At 59.0% G+C, this 18,392-nt stretch overlaps 1 protein-coding gene across 2 annotated transcripts in view; it reads left to right on the top strand.

Annotated features, from left to right (window-relative positions):
* PLOD1 (procollagen-lysine,2-oxoglutarate 5-dioxygenase 1) overlaps positions 1-18,392 on the top strand; it is a 26,394-nt gene that overhangs the window by 3,348 nt on the left and 4,654 nt on the right. For both annotated transcript variants that reach the window (XM_046660894.1, XM_046660895.1), the window contains 15 exons: positions 4,038-4,129; positions 4,967-5,100; positions 5,782-5,945; positions 6,973-7,085; positions 8,432-8,495; positions 9,914-10,011; positions 10,880-10,981; positions 11,545-11,676; positions 13,193-13,314; positions 14,599-14,703; positions 15,143-15,268; positions 15,576-15,717; positions 16,561-16,674; positions 17,354-17,419; positions 18,044-18,148. In XM_046660894.1, coding sequence (XP_046516850.1) covers positions 4,038-4,129; positions 4,967-5,100; positions 5,782-5,945; positions 6,973-7,085; positions 8,432-8,495; positions 9,914-10,011; positions 10,880-10,981; positions 11,545-11,676; positions 13,193-13,314; positions 14,599-14,703; positions 15,143-15,268; positions 15,576-15,717; positions 16,561-16,674; positions 17,354-17,419; positions 18,044-18,148 — 1,679 coding nt within the window. The remainder of the gene's footprint in view (positions 1-4,037; positions 4,130-4,966; positions 5,101-5,781; positions 5,946-6,972; positions 7,086-8,431; positions 8,496-9,913; positions 10,012-10,879; positions 10,982-11,544; positions 11,677-13,192; positions 13,315-14,598; positions 14,704-15,142; positions 15,269-15,575; positions 15,718-16,560; positions 16,675-17,353; positions 17,420-18,043; positions 18,149-18,392) is intronic.

Below are 18,392 nucleotides of genomic sequence, written 5' to 3'. Positions count from 1 at the left end.
TTTCTGGCATCTGTTCCAGCCCCAGGTGGGCCTGGAGGATGGGGGAGGAGCTCCATTCATTCCCACGTCCCCAGAGAGCGGACTGGGTGTGTCATGACATGTGTCATGACGATGCCTTGAGAGCCGAGGCCGCACACTGACCATTCACCCCCTTGCCCGGGCTGGCTCTGCTTGGGGCAGAGGGGACATCAGCCAGAGCACAGCCGACCCAGGCTTGAGTTCTCAGCCTTCTCTTAGGACCCCGGGGGGGTGTCCGCACTCCCTGCAAGCCCCCTAGCTCAGCCTCTTCGCATTATTCTTGCTCAGGAAGGCAGCTCCTCTCCATCCCCGACCCCCAGGGCAGCACCTGCCTCCACAGCCCCCTCTCTTTGGGGAGGCTCCCTATGACAAGAACCCGTTTGGCCGCTTGGCCAGGTACTGTGTTAGGCACGTGACGGACATTAGCTCATTTAATCCTCACGAGAGTGTCTTGAGGGAGGTAATGTTATTGTTGTTACTGCTCCCATTTTACAGATGGGGAAACAGAGGCACAGAGAGGCTCAGACTGCGAGTGCCCAGCAATCTGTCTGTGCCGCTCCCCTCTGTTGTCTCTCGTTATCTCTGTTGACCCTGGATCACAGGTTGTCCATCTGGGGAAACCACTGCTGGACTTTGGGCAGCGGGTCAGGAGGGCCGAGAGCCCTGCCCCCAGCCCGAGGGGGCCCGGCTGGATGGGACAAAGCAGGGAGCAGGGCCCTGGTGCTCAGAAACCACTTCCTCCACGTTGTCACCTGTGGCTTGCCCAGAGCTCTGGCCCGGCCTGGTGGGCTGGGGCGAGTCCTCACAGCGTGACTGGAGCTGAGTGCTCACGTTGGGAGGCCTGAGAGGAGGCGGCCGGGAGTCCCAGCATTCCAGGGTGTCGGACAGGGGACCGTGAGGGTAGGAGCATGGGCCTGGGGAATTCCAGCTCGTTCCCTTCTCGCTTCGAGGTTCTGTGACCTTAGGCAGGTTAGTTCGCCTCTCTGTGCCTCAGTTTCCTCACCCGTAGAAGGGGGGATGGAGATGTCACCTGCAACGTGGGGTGTGGATAGTTAAATGCGGTAGGAATGTAACATGCCTCGCGCAGCGCATGGCATCTAGTGAGGGCTCAGCCGGTGGCAGCGCTTCTGGATCACCTTCCCACGGTGCTCCCGAGGCCAGGCAGTGTGCACCAGGCCCGAGTCGCACTCAGTCCCAGCCACGGTGAGGGGAAGGGAGACCAAGGAAGTAAAGCTGGGGGCCTGGCAAGGGGAGAGGAGCCGCTTTGTACTGTACATTGCCTGCCGGGCACACCGAGACTGCATGAGGACTGCCGAGGACTGCCCGGATAAGGGATGAGATTAAGGAGGGCTTCCTGGAGGAGGTGGACTGGGGCCTCTCTGGGGGAAGGAGCAAGTTTTGCAGGGAGGACAAAGGAATGGGGTGCAGGCTGGGTTCATTGAGGCTCTTTCGTGGGGGTGTTCAGAGATGATGCCAGGGTCCCTTGCAAGAGGGGCCTGCCTTGAGTTCCCTTGCTGTGAACCACTCCCAGGCCCCTGCTTTGGGGCCCAGAGTCAGGACCAGGGCATGGTTGGATTAGAGGTTTCCAAATGCGGCTGACGTCAGAATCACCTGGGAAGTAAAGATCCAGACCCCTGGGCCCATCTCAGACCCCTGTCCCGGGGCCCGGAGTCTGGATTTTATGGCCTCCCTTATGATGCTGATGTGCAGGCTGGTTTGGGGCCCCGTGGACTGGGTGATCTCCTGAGGTCCTCGGCCAGGGAGCGGTGCTGTGTGGGCCAAGGAACCCAGGATTGGATAAGGCTGCAGTGGGGCACGTGGCAGCAACCGGAACAACAGAGAAGAGACAGGCTGGGTGGGAGGAAGGTGGGGTGTGGGGAGAGTCCTCCGCCCCCCTCAGCTAGACGGATGGAGACAGACGGCCTGGCCGCTGGCCCAGTCTGGGCAGTGCGTGCAGAGGTTAAGAGATGGGACTCCGGGTCTCGGCATCTGTGTCCGATCCTGGCTCTGCCGCTTCCTAGCTCCCTTGGGCAAGTTACTCACCCCGTCTGAGCCTTGGTTCCTAACTGTAAAGTGGGGGGTTAGTGTGTGTCAATTGCTGAGAACAGAGCCTGGCATGCTGATGGTGTTCAACAAAGGTGAGCCACCGTTTACTGTTGTTCAGAAGCAGTAGCTCGAGAAAGGGGCCTCGAGACACTCCCCCCGCCATTCCCCTGCCCGCTTCCCGCTGCCTCACTTCAGGAGCCCCATCCAATCCAGAATCCAGAATCCTACACAGACACACACGCTGGCATTTTCCATCGTGAAATGTGACACTCTTCCTGTCCCCGGCAGCCCCTGTCTGTGACAAGAGGGCCTCAGAGCGGGCAGCTCTGGCTCTCCTCTCGGAGAGGGAGACGTAACCATGCTGGCAGGAGTTGGGGGAGCCCTTCCCCAAGTGTGAGCAGCGCCCCTCTTTCCGCTCCCCAGGGTCCAGTGGTGAGGCCTCCCCTGTCCACACCTGCCTGGTGAATCCACCCTCCTCTGCCCCAGGTCCCCGGCCCACCCCCAGGGGATTCCTGCCAATCTCTGCTCGGCTGCCTGGCGCCAGCCCCCTGCTCTGAGGCCAGCAGCCCGCCCCTCTGCTCAGTTGGCTCTGCCAGGCCGGACCGACCCCTTTGTTCTTTTAGCCCAGGCTTCTCCTGACATCCTCGGTGGGGGTGTGGGAGGGCCTTACCTGCCTGTGCTGGCCTGGCCCCAGGCTGGGTCTGTTCGCCCTAAATAGTGTTCAATCCTGGATCCCAGGGAAGTAAAGCTCAACCAGTAAAACAGTGATGCAGAGCTGCAAAGTGGAGCCCTGCCTCTGAGGGCAGGAGAGAGGTCACGAGAAATCTGAGAAGGCTTCATAGAGGTGGCGGCAGAGAGGAGGTGTCCCTGTCACTGGCCCTGGGACCTGGAGGAAGGTTAGTGAAAGGGCAGAGGGCGGGAGCCCTGGCAGGAGAGGGGAGCCCAGCAAGGTGGGACTCCTGCCTAGAGAAGGGCCTGCTCAGTGGAGGGAATGAGTATGTCGGCGGGCTGATGAGTGAGGGCCTTGAATGCCAAGAGCAAGGTGTTTGCCTCTCACTAATCAGCACCAGTAAAAGCTCTTAGCGTGTGCCAGCATCCCAGCAGGGATCTCCTTTAATTAGTCCAGCAGCCTTGGTAAGGAGTGACTGTTCTTATCCCTGTTTTATGAAGGGGAGACTGAAGCTCAGAAAGGTCAGGGACTTGCCTGAGATCACACAGCTGGTAAGGAGCAGAGCTAGGATCCCGACCAGGCGTGCCAGCTACAGAGCCTTCACTTCTCAAGGAGCACAGCCTCAAAGTGCGGCCTGGGAGGGGCTTCCCCACGGCTCCCAGAGATGCCATCTGGGGAGTTGTTTCCAGCAGGTTCTGTTGCAGAGGTGAAGCCATGCTACCAAGCCCAAAAGCAGTCCCTTGTCAAAAAGGTGGGCAAAGGCTGGAATTTCAAGTCGTTTTCTGCTCCTCGCTGGCTCTCAATGGTTCTCACACTGTTGGGAGAATCCAAGGCCGAGTGAGGCTCAGCAAGAAAGTCTGCTGGGATTGATGAGCAATGTCTGCCCTGAGTGCGGGCGTGGAAAGTGGTGGTGGTCTCTGGGCTACTGTCCGACATTGACCAGAGAGGTCCTCCTGGTGTTCAGCACTCAGAGTGAACCCTTCCCACCACCCTGTGCGAGCCCCCTAGATCCAGGGAGACCCAGTCCTACAACGCAAGGTGCAGACACCTCTGCTCTGGATGCTTCCTGTTGTGTCCGTCAGTTGCCAGCTGGATGGAGCCCTGGAGGAGGATGGGGAGACCCGGCTTGTGTCCCAGCTCTGTCATTAGCTGAGTGATCTTAGGTGCAGCCATCCCGCTCTGGGCCCTGGGCCTTTGTCTGTAACGGGTTGATGCAAAGACACATCCTGCCGGGACTTGATGGGTCACCGGGACACCCCTCCTCATCCTCCATTCCCATTCACCACGCTGTCTCTGTCCCCAGACAACCTCCTAGTCCTCACGGTGGCCACGAAGGAGTCCGAGGGGTTCCGACGCTTCAAGCGCTCAGCCCAGTTCTTCAACTACAAGATCCAGGTGAGGCCCCCCCGGGGGGCGGGGGGCAGACACAGCTGACGGGCGGTGGGAGAGTTCAGGAGCTGGGTGTCCGCCCTTCCCAGACTGACTTGGGGCCACAGGGAAAGCTTCTGGAGCCTGAAGGATGAAGATGGGTTAGGAAAAGCGTGACGGGAAAGAACATAAGCAGAGTCCAGGAGGTGCTGGCGATGGAGAGTGTGGGAAAGTGAGGCTGGGGAGGCATGTGGTGGTCCTCACGTTAGTGTGCCTGCCACTCCCCTGGGGGGTGTGGCTGGATTAGAGGGCAGGGCTGGGGAATCTGCATTTCCACACGTCCCCCCAGGGGATTTTGGGATGGAGATCTTGCCTGTCTAAACGCTGCTCTAAAGACATGGGCTAATGCCCAGTTGGTGGCACAGGCTTGTTGTCCTCTGCATGCAGTCCATGGGGCTGGGCCCAGCAGGGAGACGTTCCTCCATTCAGCTGAGTGTGCTGAGTGCCCCCTCGTGTCAGGCACCGTGGCAGGCACTGGGGATAGAGTGATGGACAAGACAGACCATGGCATTGGCTAGACAGCTTACGGACTAGTGACATTAAGCCAGGAGGAAAGTGTATTAGCTCACATGAATGAAGGTTGAAGTAGAGGGTGGCTTCAGGCATAGCTGGATCTAGAGGTTCAGCAGCATAGTAAGGGCTTGCCTTTCCATCTCTAAGCCCGGTGGTGGAATGGTTTCCCCACGGGGGAGGGGAGGAGATGCTAGACAGACAGAAGCAGAGATGCCCACTGCCTGGTGGGGGGATTTGCCTGGCCAGCTAATTCTTTCGCAGAAGCCCACATTAAGGGTGCTTTCTCTGCAGGCGCTGGGCCTGGGGGAGGACTGGGACGGGGACAAGGAGACGTCGGTGGGTGGCGGGCTGAAGGTTCGGCTGCTGAAGAAAGCTCTGGAGAAGCATGCAGACAAAGAGAACCTGGTCATTCTCTTCACAGACAGGTGGGTGCCTGGCGGCTTTCTGGGCGGGGCCCTCAGTGGGAAGATAGAAGAATATTCTAGAATGAGGCCCTCCCAGGACATCAGGGATAAGGGGTGGTCACTCTAGCTAAGGTTGCCCAGTGTTAGGGGTCTCTGGATGCCAGGAAAGACCCTCTGGTGCAGCCCATTCCCACTCTTGCTGGAAAGATGGGCGGAGGACCTGCCCAGGGGTGGCAAGCCATGCTTTAGCGGGAGAAGGGCACGGGTTATGGGGACCTCTCTCTGCCCGTGGTGGGGGTGGGAACCTGGCGGGCAGGGCCAGAAACAGTGGGGCAGATCCAGTCCCCAGATGCTGGGGGGAGGGGGGTTTATGAGAGCCTTGATCCGAATCCCGTCCTGCCTGTGCTCTGCTCCCCTCCCCCCGCCCCATCTTGCCCCTGCCCTCCTCCGCCTGCCCCATCTTCCCCCGCCCTGCCCCATCTTCTCTCTGCCTGGCTGTCCCCCTGCCCCCTCCATGCTGCCCCATCTTCCCCCTGACCCCCTCTGCCCTGCTCTGCTGTCCTCCGGCTCCCCTCCCCCTGCCCCATCTTCCCCCGGCTCCCCTCCGCCCTGCCCCATCTTCTGTCCACCTCGCTCTCCCCCCTCCGCCCCCGGCTCCCCTCCGCCCTGCCCTGTCTTCTCCTGGCTTGGCTCTGGCCACAGCTACGACGTGGTGTTTGCCTCGGGGCCCCGAGAGCTCCTGAAGAAGTTCCGGCAGGCCAGGAGCCAGGTGGTCTTCTCGGCCGAGGAGCTCATCTACCCCGACCGCAGGCTGGAGGCCAAGTACCCGGTGGTGTCCGATGGCAAGAGGTTCCTGGGCTCTGGAGGTGAGGAGCGGGGCGGAGTGTATGGTGGGCTCCAGCGGGTCCCTCCGCTGCCGTTGTGAGGATCCCCCTTGGTTGGCACCCCATGCGCATGTCTCACAGGTCCCCAACCTGGCCATCCTGAGTAGAACCCCTGACTCTTTACCCCTAAGCCTGCTCCCCTGCAGTCTTCCTCATGTCATGAACAGCCACTGTCCCCCGGGGCAGGACTGGAGTCACCCTGGTTCCTCCCTTGCCCTCCCCCACCTCAGACTGCTGGTGAGTCACACCACTCCACCTGAGAGATCTCACGTCCACACCCACTGCCACCGCCGCACCAGGCTCCTGGCCGCCTGCAGTGGTCTCGGAACTGCTCTGCCAGCCTCTACCCTCACCCCCTTCCAGTCCGTTCTCCGCCAGCAGCCAGATGGGAATCCACTCACATCTCTCAATGGCTCCCCGTTGCACGGGGAATAAAATCCATATTCTATTCTGGATTTGTCCGTCCAGCCCTGGAAGGGGGATCCACCCCTGGCAGCCACTTTTCCACTTTGGCCAGGAGAGTCAGCTCATCCAGATGGCCGGGAGTCTGCGTTCCAGCCAGGGAGCTGTGTGGGCTGTTCCCTGGAAGCCCCCATGCACTGTGTGACCTTGACCTAGCTTCTGCCCTTCTCTGGGCCAAGTTTCCCAGATGACTGCAGAAAAGGAGCTCCAAGCCTGTGCCACCCCAGCTCTGCTCTGCAGGGGCTCCTGGTCTAATCATTCATTTACCGCCTTGTGGTACCCAGCACCTGAGCTGGTGCTGTTCGGTGGACACCATCGATCTTTCTCTCTGGGCTCAGTGGGAACTCATCACCAAGTGGCATTAACTGCCGGGCCGTTTCCGGCCTGTGGACATCACCTCCCCTTAATCCAGGAGGACTTCTGAGAGGAGGCAGGGCTTGTTGGTGAAGGAGTGGGAGGTGGGTGAGAGGGGAGGCTGGGAAGAGAGCCCTGGCTTAGAGGCTCAAAGCTGAGTGTCTGTCTCTTCCTGTCCCCTGCCAACCCCCAGGCTTCATCGGTTATGCCCCCAACCTCAGCAAACTGGTGGCCGAGTGGGAGGGCCAGGACAGCGACAGTGACCAGCTGTTTTATACCAAGATCTTCTTGGACCCAGAGAAGAGGGTAAGAGGCGGCAGGCGGGGCTGGAATGCTGGTCCCACGGGCCAGGCTGCACTGGGAGCCGCCGCCCTGAGGCCTGAACCCCCGGGTTGGGCCTGACACCCGTGTTTATCCATCCGTCGATTCACTCATTTATTCCGTGGATATTTGTTGAGAGCCTGCTGTGTTGAAGACACCGTCACGTGCAGGGCGGGGATGTGGCAGAGAACCAGACAGTTGGGGTCTCTGCCCTCAGGGACCCCCAAGTAGGGGAGACAGGGATTTATAACCTCGTGTCAGATGGTGGTGATGGTGATGAAAGGAACTGACAGGCTGAGTTGCCCCTTCCCCCTGTCCTGGGGGGCTGAGGAGAGCCTGACAGGCTTCGGAGCCCATCTTGAAACAGGGATCATCGAGGGGAGTGGAGGTGGCAGAACCAGGCCAGTGTGGCCCCAGACCCAGCCAGTGTCCTCTGGGCAGGCAGGAAATCTGGGGAGTCCTTGGAGGCCAGGATTCCTGGATTCTGCCCTACTTACCCCCCCACCCCCATCCATGCTGTGCTGTGTGACCTAGGGTAAATCACTTCTCCTCTCTGGGCCTTGGTTTTTATCATCCACGAAATGATGAAATGAAGTGGTTGGACTCGTGCAGTGGAAACTATGAACTTGATGTTTTTGTTAATTCATTCCTTCCTCCTTCCCCTTTGCCTCCAGCGACATCACTTGCAGAAGCCCAGGTTCTAAAACAGAAAAGTGGAGCTCGTCTCTATGGAATAAGGGCCAAGCCTAGAGTGCCACTTGCCCTTCCTCAGCCTGGCCTAGGGTTCCAAGAGACACAGTCGAATCTTGAAGAGACAGCATTGTGCTGTGAACAGGAACTTCAGGGCCAGGCTACCTGGGTTCAAATGCCAGTTTAGCCAATTACTAGCTGTGTGACCTTGGGCAAGTTACCCAACCTCTCTGTGCCTTGTTTTTTAATCTGTAAAATGCGATAACAGTAGTACTTTTTCATAGGGATGTTGTGCAGATTAATTTAATTTATATATATAAAATATTTAAAATAGTGATTGATTCACAGAAAGTGCTAGACGGGTGTTTGTTATTATCATGGTCCTTGTTATTGTGGAACCAGCTGTTTCCTTAAATTCCTTCCAGTTCTGAGAGTCCCTGGTTCTCTCTGAATGGAGCCATGAGACTAGTAGATCCCAGGGGCTTGACCACTGGCTGGCCTCCCCAGGGCTGCCAGCTGCCCTGATGTGACAGGGCCGGCACGTGTGGGGAGGGGAACTGGCAGAGGTGGGAGGCAGGCTGGCCACACTGGCTGTGATGGAGCCATGTCCATGCTGCAGCCTGTCGCCCTCTTTCCTGCAGGAGCGGATCAACATCACCCTGGACCACCGCTGCCGTATCTTCCAGAACCTGGTTGGAGCCTTAGGTGAGCAGCCCCATGGGGAGGGGATCCTGAGAGGGTGAGGTGAGGAGGAGACGAGGGGATTCCTGGCAGGGCCTGAGCCAAGGAGGAGAGCGGGCTGGTTCCTCTCTGGCCATGGTGCTGGGAGGTCCCCCACCCCATCGCCTAGTCCCCTGGGACCTTTGGGATGTCCTGGGGCAGAGCTGTGTCTCTCTGGGAGTGGCGAAAGGAGGCCCACGAGGTCGGTCCACAGAGCTAGGGGCAGGGAGGCAGTCGCTCAGCCTGGCGGAGCTGGGGGATGCACACAGGAGGTACCCGACTCCTGCCCTGCATCCCTGGTCCTTAAGGTGAGCTTGCTTCTCCTCCTTGCCCTGCCTGTCCCACCTGCCGGGTGCAGGCTTCCTGGGCTGGGGGTGGGGACTGAGCTGGCAGGGAGCTGATGGACGACTTGAGAAGCGAGAGGCTGCTTGGTTTTGAAACCACAAAAGCCCTTGGGCTGGCCCCAAGTCTGTGGCTGCTGATGACATTGCCGCTATCTTGGTGGGTGACCCCAGGCAAGTCACACATCCCCCTCGAGCCTCAGTTTTCCCATCTTAAGCAAAGAGAAGTTGGATCAGATCATTGCCTGGTGATTTTATGGGGTGAATGAACCCCTTTGAGAATCTGATAAAAGCTGTGGCCCCTCTCCCAGGAAGGTGCAGAAACCTTGCAGCCTTCTGCCTATGGTTTCTGGGAGTTCGTGAACCGAGGTTAAGAAGCTGGATCCAGATCACCCCTTGGGTAGGCCAGGAGCTTGCACAGAGGGGCTCCCCTCGTATAACCACCCACCACAAAGGACCCCCTCCTCAGCATCTTCTCAGGCCTCTGAGAAGAAAAGGCCCCTGTGCATTTTATAACTGTCGGACAAGGCAGCTTCTGACCAGTTGTCTTGTGTGCAGACTAACCAGGTCAGAGCACAGGCGGTAGGACGCGCTGCAGGGCTCTCTCGCTAGGACAGGATCTCTCCCTGCCCCGCCCAGGCCCTCCGGCTGGCTGGCTGGCTGTTCTCCCTGCTGGTCTGCAAGCCTGTCAGAGCAGGCCCCTCCCAGCGCCTGGCCGCGGGGCTTCCTGAGCTGTGTCTGGAGCTGGGGTGTTTCAGGTCTTCACTTTCTCCCCTCCCCTGCTTCCGGCTCTAAGAAGTCGTCACAATAAAGAATAGGGGTTGCCGTGGATTCCATGCTCACGTGTGCCGGGCGTGGTGCTGGGTGCCTGCTGGACATGGAATCCTCCCATTCTTACCCCCATTTTACAGAGGAGGAACTGAGGCTCGGAGAGGTGGAGTGACTAGCCCGGGGCCACCCCCTGCTCACTGCGGGAGAGCTGGGATTCGAGCCCAGCCCATCAACCCCAGAGTTTGGCCCCTGGGCCTGATGCTGGACAGATCTGTGCTTTCTGACCCCCAGATGAGGTCGTGCTCAAGTTTGAAATGGGCCATGTGAGGGCGCGGAACCTGGCCTACGACACCCTCCCCGTCCTGATTCATGGCAACGGGCCCACCAAGGTAGGGAGGGGCCCAGCCAGCAGGGAGAGAGGGAGGGACACCAGGGCCCTGATTCTGCTCTCACTGTGACCCCACAGCTTCTCCTGGGGTCAGGGCCAACCACCTGGGCCCCACTGTGAGCTTGCTGCCCCTGAGCTCATGTCTGAGTTCAGTGTGGCGTCTTCTTTCCTTACTGTGGTGGTCGGTGATGCCCTGTCCATCCATGCTGGACCACAAGACACATAGAGGGCCACTGTCCCCATCCAGGCCTGGGCTGAGCTGCCCCAAAGCATCCATACTTCATCACCCTAGGGCAGATGCATTTGTTCATTCAACAAACATTTATTGAGCGTTTGCACAGGGCCTGAGGCGTAGTCAGTCAGGAGCAGGACAGGCTGGTCCCCACGCTCCTGGAGCTACAGAAGGGGCTGCGGTGCTGGCCGGCCCTGGGGAACTGGCCCCCGGCTCACAGCACGTCTCTGAGTGTGGTCCTCAACCACCCGCGTCAGAATCACGTGGACCGGGGAGGAAGCGGGGCTTGTTCAAAATGCACATTTCCTGGCCCCATCTAAGAGCTGCTGCTCAGTTGGACTCTCGGAGAGGGTGGGGCCCCGGAATCTGCATTTTACCAGCTCCCAGGAGATCCGGGGATGAAGAAGTGCTGGAGCACCGGGTCGGTCCTCCCTCTGCCCTCCCTCAGAGCAGCTTCGGTCATCTCCAGGGAGACGAACCTGCTCTCCAAGACCCGCCCAAAATACCATCACATTCCCGCCCCCTTAGGGTGGCAGAGGGCTGGGATGTGGGCCACTAGGGCCCAGAGAGATGTGACTCCGTGGTCGTGGGTGGGTGGGCCTGGCCCAGCTCCTCTCAGACCCCTCATCTCCGACAGCTGCAGCTGAACTACCTGGGGAACTATATCCCTCGCTTCTGGACCTTCGAGACGGGCTGCACAGTGTGTGACGAGGGCTTGCGCAGCCTCAAGGGCATTGGGGTAAGGCTGCCGGACACGGGGGGCTCCGTCCCCTGGAGTGGGGGAGGATGGGCGATTCTGGAAGAGACTGTGTTGTCTTCGGTGGGAGATAAAGGGGTCACCTCCCTGTTTGGGGTTCCTTCCTCCTCCTCACCCAGGCGCCTCCTCCTGGAAGCCTTCTCAGACTCCACATGGCTCCAACTTCCCCCAGGTGCCCAAGTTCCGGTTTCTTCTGCCTGGGCCTTCAGGCTTCCCTACAGCCCCCTACCCATCCCATGAGCCTTACTCCTCATTCATGGCCCACTCCAAACCCCATGCCAGCCAAGCTCTCTGGACAGCATGCCATCTGTCACTCCAAGTTTGAGCTCATGCTGCTCCCCATCCCCAACAGGGACGTCCTCCTGCTGCTCCCCTGCCGGTCCCTGCCTCTGTCTACCTGCACATCCTGCTTGGCGCTCCCCAGGCCAGGCCCCTTTCCTGCTAGTCCACACGCCTCTGCCTCTGGCTCTTGATCCCTCGGGCCATCCTCGGGGCCCAGCAGGGGCTGCCAGGGCCTGACTCCTGTGCCGCCCCTCCCCCTGCAGGATGAAGCTCTGCCTGTGGTCTTGGTCGGCGTGTTCATTGAGCAGCCCACGCCGTTCCTGTCTCTGTTCTTCCAGCGGCTTCTGCGCCTCCACTACCCCCGGAAACAGCTGCGGCTTTTTATTCATAACCATGTGAGTGGCAGGCACTTGTTGGGGTTGCTGTGTGGCTTGGGTCAAGGGTCCAGCCTCGTGAGGTGGCCTGAGATCCTGAGGAACTGGCTGAACCAGGGCTATCTGGGGCAAATGGAAGTGGGCAGTGGGCTGTGTCCCCAAATTTCTGTTGACTCTGGCTGGGTTTGAATTCCCATGCCACTGCTTATATTAGCTGGGTGATCTTGGGCATGTTACTCAGCCTCTCTGTGCTTCAGTTTTCTCATCAATTGAATAGGGATCCAACAGTACCAACCACACAGAATTGCTGCAGGGGTTAAAGGAGTTGACGTGTGAAGTGCACAGAGGAGTGCCTGGTGCATAGGAGACACGTGGGAGGTGCTCTTAGCCATTGTCGTTATTGTTTCCCTCCCTGGCCCAATCAGTCCTTCCTAATTTGATCTGGTGATAGTCAGATTGGTTTCATTCCTTGAGGACCTTCTGGGGAGTCGAGGAGGGCCTGGGCCCGCCGCTCCGTGGGGAGCAGGCCTGGAATCTGCATTCCTGGCTCCCTCCCTTTCCTGCCTCTCCCTCCCATCCCCACAAAGTCCCACCTCTCAGCTTTTGCTCATCCTGGTTTCCCCAGCTGGGATGCCAGAGGCACTCTCCGAATGCTGCCTGTGCTCAAGGCTCCTGGGCTTCCCGAACGTCTTCTCAGCTGCCCCATCTCGGCTCATCCCTTTCTGAGACCTCTCAGCCCTGCAGTCTGCACCCCACCCCCACGCACCCACGGCCCACACTCGGCTCAGCTCTCTGCCTGTGTCACAGACATTCACTCGACTGTGCAACATGCCGCATGGAGGCCTCCTGGGGGCCTCCAACTTCCCTGGAGATATCAAACAGCATGCTTATGAATTATCTGTAGAAAGAGAAGTGTCACAGGCCATGTCTGAGGACCTGCTGTGTGCTCCGTCTGACTTGTTGACTCCTTACGGGGACCCTGTATGGGAGGCATGATCACCGTCCCGTTTTACCAGGGAGGAGACTGAAGCCGAGACAGGTGAAGTGACTTGACCAAGGTCACACAGCTAATCATAGCAAGGCCGGCCTTTGCTCTAAACCGTGGGTTTGGTTCTAAAGACCCTGCTCTTTCTGCTTCCCCAGGCAAGGGGCCTTGGGTATGGACTGTTTGTCAAAGCACAGTCCAGGGATCACCTGGAGTGTTTTGTGACAGAGCAGATCCCTGGGCTACATCCCAGACCATCAGGATCAGTGACTCTGGATGTGGGACCTGCGGGTGGGGGGTGCTCTCCTGGTGACAGAGGCTCTTAAGAGGGCTGTGGGCCTGGCCTCATCAGGGGAGGGTGGTCAAAGGATGGGCAGAGAAGGGCACTCCAAGCAGAAGGTCTGTCAGGGGTAAAGTTCTGGAGATGGGAAAGCAGATGGCCAGGGATGTGCCAGGAATGCAGGAGAGCAGCCTGCAGGGCAGAACATGCTGTGGTCCCTGGCTTGGATCTTCTGTCCTCGTCCTCATCCTCCCGTCCCCTCACCCCCGCAGGAGCAGCACCACAAGGCTCAGGTGGAGCAGTTCCTGGCAGAGCATGGCGGCGAGTACAAGTCTGTGAAACTGGTGGGCCCCGAGGTGCGGGTGGCAAATGCCGATGCCAGGAACATGGGCGCGTGAGTTGGGGGCCAGGGCACCGTGGTTCTCTGCTGACGGAGGTGGGCGGAGCAGCGCCAGGCTGGGAGACAAGAGTTCAGAAGGCTGTGTCGTCTCCAGCAAGTTCCTGCTCCTCTCTGGGCCTCAGCGTTACCATCTATCAAAAGGGGAAACAGTCTCTGTCCCGCCAACCTAGGGGCTCCTGGGTGGGGCTGAGCAGCGTCGTTTGGGTTCAGGAAGGAAATCAGAGAAGGGGGAAGGACTGGAGAGCCAGAAGTAGATAACTGCTGAGAATTTGAGGAACACTCTCTGATTTTTTTTCCCTTTTTCTCTTTTTTTCTCTTTTTTAAAGATTTTATTTTTCCTTTTTCTCCCCAAAGTCCCCCGGTACATAGTTGTGTATATTTTAGTTGTGGGTCCTCCTAGTTGTGGCCTGTGGGATGCCACCTCATCGTGGCTTGGTGAGCGGTGCCACGACCTCGCCCAGGATCTGAACCGGCGAAACCCTGGGCCGCCAAAGCAGAGCGTGTGAACTTAACCACTCAGCCACGGGGCCAGCCCCTGATTTTTTTCCTTTTTTGCTAAATCAAACAGATGAATAACTTGTGTTGACTGTGGAAGCATTGGACAGTCCAGATCGGAGGTTGGCAAACTTCCTCTAAAGGTCTAGATAGTAAATCGGTGTAAATCGGTTTTGTGGGCCTTGCTGCAGCTGCTCAACTCTGCTGTTGTAGCACGAATGAGCGTGGCTGGCCTCCAACAGCATTTTATTTATGGACACTGAAGTTTGAATTTCTTATGATTTTCGCATAATAAATTTTGATTTTTTTTCCCCAAACATTTAAAAATGTAAAACCGTTCTTAGCTCAAGAGTAGTATGAAACCAGGCAGTGCGGTGGATTTGGGCCGTGGACTGTGGTTTGCTGAGCCCTGGACCAGATAAACAGAAAGAACAGACGTTTTCAAGCTTTTGGTACAAGTTACCAAGCTGCCCTCCAGAAAGGCAGAACCGGTTACCCGAGCCCTGGGCAGTGGGGGCCGGGCTCCCCAGGACCAGGGTTTTCAGGGCTCTTGACACCAGTTGCCAAGCTCTGGGCTTTCGTCTCAAGAGCTTGGTGGCCCAGGGTTTGGGTCTCAGAGACGGGAGGGACCTTCGAGGCTGCTGGTCCCAACCTGCACCCGGGCTGACCAGCTCTCTGAAGACCCTCGGCTGGTGCATGGTGGTCGCAGATGTGGGCAGCGGTGAGAGTGCAGCCACAGGGTGGCTCCGGGATCCCACTCACCCAGCGTCCCCCACCCTGCAGGGACCTGTGCCGGCAGGACCGTGGCTGCACCTACTACTTCAGTGTGGATGCCGACGTGGCCCTGACCGAGCCCAAGACCCTGCGACTGCTGATCGAGCAGAACAAGTGAGGCTGGGGGTGGGCTGCTGCAGGTGGCAGAGAGACCCTCAGAGCCAGGACTCCCAGCCCAGCGCTGCGCATGATCAGCCTGGGCATGGATTGCAGCCCCTCCCCTGCCTCCTTCCCTCCCCCCATCTCCTCATCCTCCTCCTCCTCTTCCTCACCTGTTACCCTGGGCTTGCCCCAGCCTTGCAACGGTGTCTTGGTCTCAAATGTTCCCCACCCCACTGCTACCAGCCCCCAAACCCCCCCCTCCCACCCCTCTGTTCCTGGCTGCCCTGTGGGAGGGGGTAGGTGCTAGATAGGCCAGACTCCCGTCCAGGCCCTGCCCTAGGGAGGTGCCTGCAGGTGGAAAGGCCTCCCCCTCCCCTTCCCAGTTGCTAGTTAGATCTGCCCCACGCGCCCAGGGGGCAGAAGGACTCCCACTGAGGGCTCCCTTCCTCAGGAACGTCATCGCCCCGTTGATGACTCGCCACGGGAGGCTGTGGTCGAACTTCTGGGGGGCAATGAGTGCAGATGGCTACTACGCCCGCTCCGAGGACTACGTGGACATTGTGCAGGGGCGGCGTGTGTGAGTACCCACAGCATGGGGGGCACTTTTGTTTGTCCTCCTGGCCTTGCAGCACCACCCTCCCCAGGATCCCTGCCCTTGTTGCCCTCAAATTCCTTCTGAACCTTGATCAAGGAAGACTGTGGTCAGACACCCAGAAGGACTTCCTGACAAGTATCCTGAGCCCATGTGGCCAGGGTAGGGGAATCAGAGCTGCACTCTTGTGCCCTCCCAGCCTGTGGCTTTCCCTTCCCCTGGCCCCTGACCCCCAGTTTGTGACCCCTTGCCACTGCCTGTGGCCCCCTCCATCTTCTTTTCTATCCCTCAGTGGCGTCTGGAACGTGCCCTACATCTCGAACATTTACCTGATCAAGGGCAGTGCCCTGCGGGCTGAGCTGCAGCAGACAGATCTGTTCCACCACAGCAAGCTGGACGCCGACATGGCCTTCTGTGCCAATATCCGGCAGCAGGTCAGCCTGGGCGGGGCGGTCAGAGGAGGCCCCATTGATGGGGAGCCTCAGGCCCTGGCGCTTCTGAGATTCCCACGGGGCTGCTCAAAGGCTGCCAGGGCCCCGTGGGCACACTTGGGGCATGAAAGCTGGTCCCTGTGGTCTGTGGGGATCATCGTAGCAGACCTAGTTTTTTACCGTGTATTTTATTTATTTATTTATTTTTATTAGAAAAAGTTTTTTTTCTCCTCAAAGCCCCAGTACATATTGCATATCCTAGTTGTAGGTCGTTCTAGTTTGTCTGTATGAGACACCCCCACAGCATGGCTTGATGAGTGGTGCTAGGTCCATGCCAGGATCCGAACCAGCGAACCCTGGGCTGCCAACGTGGAGCGTGCGGATTTAACCACTCAGCCACGGGGCCGGACCCTATTTTATTTACATTTCTGACAGAGCCTAAAGAAAACTAAACTTCCCACCTAAACATACTCCAAGTAACGTGTCCAAGGGATACCCTTGCCCTCTCCCAGGGCTCCACCCAGGTTTTTTTGTGGCTATTTTTTAAATGTGACAGCAGGATGGTGTTTTTCCCTATGCCCAAAACCTCAGGATTAGAACAGCATCCTTTTCTTTTACACATTCATTCTTTCAGTCCTGTTCAGTCCTCCAGGAAGCCTTCCCTGATTGCGACTCCAGTGTCAGGCCTGGGTGGGCGCTGGGGAGGTGGGGTGACCTGCACTCGGTTCCCAGATCGTGTGGACTTGAACCTGGTGGGCAGAGGGGGCTGCAGGCATGCCCCTTCCCGGGGAGGAGAGGGGAAGGGAGGGAAGGGGAGGGTCTCTTGCATCTGCCTGCTCTCCCCAGGATGTGTTCATGTTCCTGACCAACCGGCACACCTTCGGCCACCTGCTCTCCCTGGACAGCTACCAGACCACCCACCTCCACAACGACCTCTGGGAGGTGTTTAGCAACCCCGAGGTGAGGCCCTGGGGGGCGGGCAGGGACCCCAGCGATCCTGCGGCTTGAGGTGCCTACCTCTCAGGGTCTGACAGTGGCTGGGACCCTGTGGGCCACCTGCCTCCCTCTGTCCCAGGGGGCTTATGGGCAGGATTTGGGTCCAGAGAGGAGGGCGTCGTGAGAGGCAGCCCCATCTAGTGGAGCAGGGACCAGGAGTCAGAGGCCTAGGTCTGTGGCCCGTCAGCTGTGACTTAGTTGAGCCTCTCAAGCTTTGGGGCCTCAGTTATCTTAGCTGTGAAATGGGTATACTATCCCAGCCTGACTCGCCTCTGAGGGTGCTGCGATGCTCAGAGGAGGAGAAAATTGTGACAGCATTCCTAGACATTGCAAGCTTGTGGCTGAGCGGGCACATGCGCATAAGTGCACGCAGACCGGTACACACATGCACACACGTGCGCACATGCACTGACTTGTGCAAGTACCAGCTCCTGCGGGCACACTTGTGCACCCAAACAATTCACATGCGCCCAGTGGGCGTGGGTGCATGCAGGCTCCCCCGGGCACGCACACGTTCACTCACGTTGCACAGGGCCTAGGGGGAGGAGCCCGTCTTGGAGCATCCACGGAGTTGAGCAAGGGGTGAGCCCCAGCTGGCCCAGGCCAGGCCTGAGGACCCCAGCCCGGTTCCCCCTCCCTACAGGACTGGAAGGAGAAGTACATCCATGAGAACTACACCAGGGCCCTGGCGGGGAAGCTGGTGGAGATGGTAAGGGCTGGGTGCCCTCTGGGACCAAAGCTACTGGATTTGCCCCCTGCACCTGCTGCAGGTGTGGAGGGTGGAGGAAGGAAACCTGCTGACCTGTGGGAGAGGGGAGGTGCCTTTCTGTGCTCCGGCAGCGCTTGGGGTGAGAGAATGGGCCGAGGGATGGCCCCTCCTCCTGCTGGTGCTCTCCAGCTGGAGTCTGCCGGGTCCCAGGCTTCTTCCCTGGCCCAGGCAGGAAGAAGGCAAACATCCCCAAATGTGGTCTTGGCTGCGGGCCGTGGGCCAGGCGGAGAAGCGGGTGCTCCTCTGCTCCCCTGGAGCCTGGGACCTCTCCTCCCTTGACACGCATGTCCCTCTCCCGACCCTGGCACTGGGAGCTCTGTGACCTCGGCTGAGAAGGGCAGCTCTGGGCTCTGTTTCCTTCTCCCTTCAGCAGCTCACTGAGCCCCTGCTCCATGGGGACACTCGTGGGGACGCTTGGAGGGCTCACACACCGGGGTGTGGGGCAAGGAATGGACCACATGAGGGGCCTTGTTTGCGGCGGGTTGTGCACAGGGCCGTGGGGGCAGAGGGAGGAGGTGGTGGTGGCCCTGCGGACCCCTGTGGCTGAGTCCCCATCCTCCCCAGCCTTGCCCGGATGTCTACTGGTTCCCCATCTTCACGGAGACGGCCTGTGATGAGCTGGTGGAGGAGATGGAGCACTATGGCCAGTGGTCTCTGGGAGACAATAAGGTGGGCCAGACGCCGGGGCCGGGGCTGCTCGTGCCCGCCCTCTGGGCTCTTTTCCTGGCAAGCTGGCCAGCTTCTCTGGGACTCTTTAGATGGGGTGCTGGCAGGGTTGCCTGCAGGTACTTAGAGGTGGAGGGATTGAGAGATGGGATGGAGTGTTGGTCTCCAACTGCCATTCCTGCCGGGTGACTTTTTTTTTTTGAGGAAGATTATCCCTAAGCTAACATCTGCTGTCAATCCTCCTCTT

The sequence above is a fragment of the Equus quagga genome, chromosome 5 (assembly GCF_021613505.1).
Source record: "Equus quagga isolate Etosha38 chromosome 5, UCLA_HA_Equagga_1.0, whole genome shotgun sequence".
NCBI classification, from domain to species: domain Eukaryota; kingdom Metazoa; phylum Chordata; class Mammalia; order Perissodactyla; family Equidae; genus Equus; species Equus quagga.
Note: the sequence above shows the minus strand (reverse complement) of the source record. Positions and strands in the feature narration are given on the sequence as shown.